At 42.9% G+C, this 6902-nt stretch overlaps 1 protein-coding gene across 4 annotated transcripts in view; it reads left to right on the plus strand.

Annotated features, from left to right (window-relative positions):
• The window catches only part of MYOM1 (myomesin 1), a 140650-nt gene extending 134385 nt beyond the window's left edge, over window positions 1-6265 (plus strand). For all 4 annotated transcript variants that reach the window (XM_056138266.1, XM_056138267.1, XM_056138269.1 and 1 more), the window contains 2 exons: window positions 1703-1758; window positions 5455-6265. In XM_056138266.1, coding sequence (XP_055994241.1) covers window positions 1703-1758; window positions 5455-5742 — 344 coding nt within the window. In that variant the 3' untranslated portion in view covers window positions 5743-6265. The remainder of the gene's footprint in view (window positions 1-1702; window positions 1759-5454) is intronic.
• The last annotated feature ends 637 nt before the right edge of the window (window positions 6266-6902 follow it).

The following is a 6902-nucleotide window of genomic DNA, read 5'->3' on the forward strand; positions in this document are numbered from 1 at the left end:
CTAAGGCCAGCATGGAGGCAGGGTCAAAGGAGTCCCCAAGTCAAGAAGGAGTATTCCCTCCTTTTTAATCCTGAACAAAGCCAATATCTTCAGCTGTTGGCACTTCTCAAAGTCTCTTTGGGTGAGGAATCTGATCCCCCTGCAGTTCATGAAATCTTTTCCAAGATCTCTGCATTGGAGAGTTGAGAATTGGAAGAAACCTGAGAGCTCTGCCGTCTGTATTTGTAACCTCTTCTCAGCTATGGAGCTCTTCATTCCAGCAAAGTCTTCTCCACTGACACACTGTGCACACTAGGTCAAGGATGTTCTCTTCCAGAAGTTGCCTGGGCCTTGCTGCCTGACTCAGTTCCCTCTCAAATTCCTCTCAGGCCCCACAGAGGAATTCTGTGGATGCTGTAGAGCTGAGTTTGGAAACTGAACATTTGCAGGGATCATGCCACCCTCTCCACTTGTTCTCCAGATTAGGAGATGGAGGTCACAGGGAAGTAACATCTGTTATCACACAACAAGTGATATCAGGAGCCAAAGGACAAGCTGGACTTAGAAGTGATATAAACATAGAGGATTGGTTCCACTGACATTCAAAGGCCAATCAAATGTGAGACACAGGTCAAGAAGGGGCTTTCTTGGCAACATGCAGGCAGGAAGATGCTGGACTCACATCTCAAAGCAACCATCCTGTGCCACCAAAAGGAGATTCTGTAGAAAAAGAGAGTATGGAAGAAAAGGAGAGTTATAGATTAGCAGGCTCCAGAACAAAGTGTCCCTTCAGGGGCAGGTTTTCTGAGGCACACCTCATCTTATCTACAAATTTTAACAAAATAAGGACAAAATGAGACAAGGAGACTGTCTTTGCCTAGTCATGTGCTGTTACTAATTTCTTTGGGTGGGTTTCAGAATCAGCGGCGCAATGCTGTCAAGACTCGGTCAAAACTTGAACCTGACTTGGCAGAGAAGGGAAATGTAGAAATAAAGGTCAAGAGTAACAGACTGATTGAAGTGAACCTAAAACGAGAACATGGCAGCAACTGAGTTCATGCCAGAAAGATTGGGTTGGAGTGAATTACAGGAAGATCTTTCCCTGGGGCTGATGCAGGGCACATGGTGTGGTCCAGGAATTAGCCCCAGATTTTGGTGTCCTTCCTGTGTCTTGTCCCCACAGTTAGAAATTCCTGTGCTAAACAGCCATAGGTAGTGTAGCACCATAAAGAACAGAATAGAAGGGGAAGCTCTCAAGGGAAATTCTCAAAGAAAGCCCTCATCTGCATGAACCTCCAGATCACCCTGCCAGTCAGGCTCTGTACAACTTTTTTTTTTAATCAGAAAGGACCCCATAAGAGAAGCCAAGGCAGGCTTGGAGTCTGTCCATAGAGATCCACTGTGCAATATCAAACCCATCCTTGCTGAGCTGCAGAAGAGCCAGGGCAAAAAAGTCACCATGAAAATGAGAACACGGCTCTTGATTACAACCAGTCTCGGGCTGATCTCTTAGGACAGAGAGTCCAAACGGCAAAATGCAGGTGTTTGCAAGAGTATCCCCCAGATCACTGGGTTGTTTCCTTCCTTTGCATAAAAAATGGATGTAAAATAATGACAGAAGAGAGGAACTCCACTGGACACTAGTTCCCTGGGATGGTTTGGGGAGTGTGACCTCGGGTGCTCAATCCCTTCAGTGACTGACTAGAAATGCTTCTGCTTGCAGATCGTGCCCGGGTGTTGGGTGGTCTCCCAGATGTGGTCACCATCCAGGAGGGCAAGGTAAGCTGGGAGCTCAGGGGTTCCCACTCCTGCCATATTAGGAGTGGATTCTAGTGCCTCAAACTCTTCTTTTTATTTTTATTTTTTATTGGTTGTGGGAAAGGGACACTTGATTGTGCTCAGAGGCTTTGCCTGGCTCTGTGCTCAAGAATGACCTCTGACAGGGTCTGAAGGACTGTATGGGGTGCTGCATCAAACTAGAGTAATAACATGTATAAGGCAAGCACCTTACCCCCTGTATCATCTGATACTCTTCACTCCTGCAACTCACCTTTTTAAGACATACTTAATTCCTCTCCACCTTATGCCATGATTCCTCATACTTGATTTCAGAAATCAAAGTCATCGATCAAAACACAGTTCATTTTCTAATCCTTATAATGTTTTATGAGCCAAGCATGAAGATGCATGTTTACTGAGATGAACATATATCAGTTGGTATATTCCCATGTTAGTATCTTTCCAGTCTACTTTTAAAATCTTAAGAAGTGGAAAATATTTTATCAAAATAATATGACAAATATAATTTGTGGTACAGGGGTTTGGGCCACAACCCACGGTGCTTAGGGATCACTCCTGGCTGTGCTAAGGGGCCTCATATGCGGTGCTGAGAATTGAATCAGGGGAGACCACTTGTAAGGCAAGTGCCTCCCCCTATATTCTCTCCCTGGCCCTGGCTTCACTTTATCCCTTTATTTTTTTAAATTTTGTTTTGGGGTCAGGGGTTATTCCTTGCTCTGCACTCAGGAATTATTCCTGGAAGTGTTCAGAGGATCATATGGGATACCCAGGATCGAATCCAGACTGGCCATTTGCAAGGCAAGCACTCTATTTGCTGTACTATCTCTCTAGCCCCTATCTTTCTATTTTATTAAGATAAGTTTGATATACAAGTCATCAAGGCAGAGTATTTGTGGTGAAACAAATTCTTTGCCCACTTCAAAAAAGGATTGAAGACATATGGTGACTGGTGGGAAATAGGTTAATAAAACCAGAAATCTTTGGTGGGAGTAGGTTTTATTGAGCTCTGTTCCTTTTTCATGAGTGGAAAATATAAGCACAGTTGACATTAAGCTCAGTTTTTACAGGATTTTTTTTGGGGGGGGTTGTTTGTTTGTTTTTAAACTCTGTTTTACATTATCCTCACTTAATGCAACTCAATTTACTGTATTCGTGAGAATTAAGAGAGAAAATATAGGCAAAACATTTTGTGACCTCTAACTCTATCTGGGTATAAATCATTTTCCATAATGTCAAAAGAGCTTGGAAATGTGTTTGGTTTTGTTAAAAGCCAACATAAGGTTGGGAAAGAATAGTACAGTGGGTAGGGCACTTGCTTTGTATGAGCCTGGCCCAGATTTTCAGCCTCCCACATGATCCCCCAAGCACTGCTAGGAGTGATCCCTGAGTACAAAGCCAGGAGTAAGCCTGAACACCACCAGGTGTGGCCCAGCTAAAATAAAAACTATCACTATCACTATCACCCCGATGTTCATTGATTTGCTCGAGTGGGTGCCAGTAACGTCTCCATTCATCCCTAGTGTAGCCCAATGGCATATTGGGGTCTCTTTCAGGGTCAGAGGAATGGGGACCATCTCCACGGGTAGCTTGCCGGGCTATGCTGTGTGGGCGGGATACTCTTGGTAGCTTGCCGGGCTCTCTGAGAGGGATGGAGACTTTTGGGGAAGCCTCTAATCACCTTTACAGGTGTTCTCAGTCAGGCATATATGCGGGCAGGATACTCTTGGTAGCCTGTTGGTTCTCTGAGAGTGAGAACTAGACAATAAGAGGTCACAGGGCAGCAAATGCAAATGCGGCCACGCGTTTCTGGGAGCTGGGTTTTATAGTCTCTGGATCTTGGCCATTGATGGGGTTACACGGCAGTTGGTGGGTATAACTATCTAGCTACTGGAAGATGGGGGATCTGGATGGAGGAGGCCCAATCCCGAACTCAGCAGGCTTGGAGATCTCAGACCCAGGTCCCACACACCTGGGTTCCTCTGCAGGTTCCTTCATGCGTGAGGCTGTCCTAGCGTGTGGAGAGTGGTGTCAGCATGGCTGTGGCTGGGTCCTGAGGGCGGAGAGGAAAACTCAACCTGTCCTCCTCCAAGGGGCCCCAGTGAGGACAGCCAGGCATAGGGGCAGGAGGCTGCGTTGTTCTCTTCCGGGAGCTTGGTTTTATAGTCTCTGGATCTTGGCCGTTGATGGGGCTACACTAGAAACAATAAACGCTGGTGAGATCCAGAGAAACAGATAAATTTTACATTGCTGGCAGAAATGCCAACCAAAATTGTACAGTAACTCAGGAAAAGAGTTTAGTGATTGTTTAAAAGATGAAACATGCATTTACTGTACCATTTAACATCTGCATTCCTTGACATTTATCTCAGAAAAATTACAATCACATGAAAACATGTATGTAAGTGTTCAAGTAAGCATTATTGGTAATTGTCCCAAACTATAAACAGTTCCATGAACCCACAGTGTTTGTATACAGCAATGAAAAAAAGATTGATATACTAATTTATGCAGTAACTTGGTGAATCTGCAAGGAATTATCCTGAGTGAAAAAGGTTACCCACCCCAAAAGTTGTATAGTATGAAATGTTATTGATATGTCTTTGAAATTGCAAAATTTTAGAAACATGTAACAGATCAGTGGCTACCAGAATTAGTATCAGGTGAGACTGGAGGGGGAAGAGTTTGTGTTTCTAAAAGAGAAAATGATGGATCTTTTTTGTGAGGGCAAGGGATGGTAAATACACAATAATAGAGAATTGGATAGAATTAGAACTGAATACATGCACAAACACAAATGCTAACATGAAAAAAATGGAAACATCTAAATGAGATTAATTTTATTAATGCTAATATGTAATGTTATATATTATATGTGGTTTTATATAGTGTTACTAGTGGGTGGAGATGGGTAAGAAGACATAAAATCTCTATTATATTTTATAGCTGTTCATAAGTCAACAATTATCAAAAAATGAATTCTACCAAATAAAGTAAAACTGTATGCCCAAACATTGATATTTTAGAATAAAATTTTAGCATGCATGGGAATATATAGTACTCGGAAATAGGAATGCATTTTGGTAGAAAACCTTTGCAACTGCAACAGGTTGGGTGGCATTTGGGGGAGAACTAAAAGGAGAAAGATGGGGTTTGAAAATTGACACATGATCTCAAGTAGTTGTTTAGATTCTGCCAGTAGGTTCTAGAACACAAATTAAATAAATGCAAGTGATTTGGTGGTGATTACAGCAGAGAGATTTCTCTTCTGAGACTGAACCCAAAATGCGACAATGAGTAAATACCTTCTGTGTTTATGAAAACAAAAGTTAGGATGGTAAGTGGACACCTATTCCTCCATATAGTTTTGACGATACAAATTCATCAAGCCAGGAATCTGAGTACTAAAGAAACCCTTCTGGGTTTTTTGTCACACCGTACACTTTAAATATATATATATATATATATATATATTAAAGATCTGACCATCCCCCCATCCACACACACACCCAACATCATCACAAAAATGAGTAGAAATCACACACAAGTGCATGAACGTATCACTGTAAACCTCTGTCTCGGAGGCTCCTTCCTGTTTTGCTTCCAACCCCTAGAAGGGGCCTGGAAGCTGGATCCTTACAGCTGATCCATCTTTGTCTCCTAAAACCTGTTTTGCAGGCCCTTAATCTCACTTGCAACGTGTGGGGTGACCCAACTCCAGAGATCTCCTGGTTGAAGAATGAGAAGACTCTGGAACCAGATGAACACTGCAGCCTTGCGTTCGAGAATGGCAAGACGGCCTACTTTACCATCCGCGGCGTGAGCACCTCTGACTCCGGCAAATATGGGCTAGTGGTGAAGAACAAGTATGGCTCAGAGACAAGTGACTTCACTGTCAGTGTGTTCATCCCAGAGGAGGAGGCGAGGAAGGCCAATTCGGAGCCCCAGAAGAACAAGAAGTCCTAGAGATTGGGTCCCTGGGAGGGCATGGGAGGAGGGCAGTGTTGATGGGTCTGGTGTGCAGATGGTTTGAGGACAGTAGAAGTCAATTTTTGTGCTTTCTACTCATTTTTGTGATGATGTTGGGTGTGTGTGGGGGAAATGGTCAGATCTTTATCTTACATATTTTAAAGTGCACCAATTAACCATATTTTAATTGTTACTATTCACACATAAACTGTGTTAAGGAAGATCCCTGGTAGCATAACTATTTAAAAAAAGGGTTTTAAGGAAGAGATTGGGATTGAGTTAGAGGGACATTGAATGATGGTAGCAGGAAGCAGGTAAATGTATTGGGAAGGGTTTGGATGTGCTAGACTTTCACTAGTGGAATCTTGTGGTTTGGGATTAGGCATCAGCATTCTGTCAAATCAGAGATAAGCTGTTAAGTCAACCAGTGTGGTTCAGGTGTTGTACAATTGTGATGCGCTTCCTTTTGGTGTTCTTGTAATGTGGAACCCCTCAGTATTAATAAACAGTTGACACACTTTCCATTTCCCCATCTGTCTTTCTTTCAGTTCACTCTTTAATTTCTAAGTCGGGAAATTTTGCCCCATTTTTTCTCACCACTTCATGCACCATGACTTCTGATTTAAAGTCCTTTGATTTAGAGCTGGGCAGATAGTATAGTATGTACACTTCCCTCGTACATACCCCACCTGGGTTCGCTCTCCAAAACCCTATATAGTTCCCCGAGCCTGTCAGGAGTGAGCCCTCCCTGAGCACTGAGCCAGGAATAGGCCCTAAGCACCACTGGGTGTGGCACAAAAAAGCATCCTTTTGGTTCAAGCAGCACTTTTGTCACATGATCCAATGCACTCCAGGTATATGGATGTTCAAAGATGTGAAATCACTGTCATCTGGTACCATATCAATTAAGTTAGTTCCATTGTCAAGATAACCAAAGTAATTGACTGTGAAGTTCTGCTTAAGAATAAATAACAAGGCAGTGTGGGATGTCAAGTGAAAGAGTTGGCAACTAGGGTTCCACAGCTCAGAATAAAATTAGAATAAGAGGTACTAAGAATACTCATTCTAAGTTCATGACCTGTCCTTCCTTGCAGAGCTTTTTGAGAGGATCATTCTGCTTTAGGATATTTGGTCTTTTCCCATCCCTTCCTCACAAG

Source organism: Sorex fumeus, unplaced genomic scaffold, assembly GCF_029834395.1.
Source record: "Sorex fumeus unplaced genomic scaffold, SorFum_2.1 ptg000128l, whole genome shotgun sequence".
NCBI classification, from domain to species: domain Eukaryota; kingdom Metazoa; phylum Chordata; class Mammalia; order Eulipotyphla; family Soricidae; genus Sorex; species Sorex fumeus.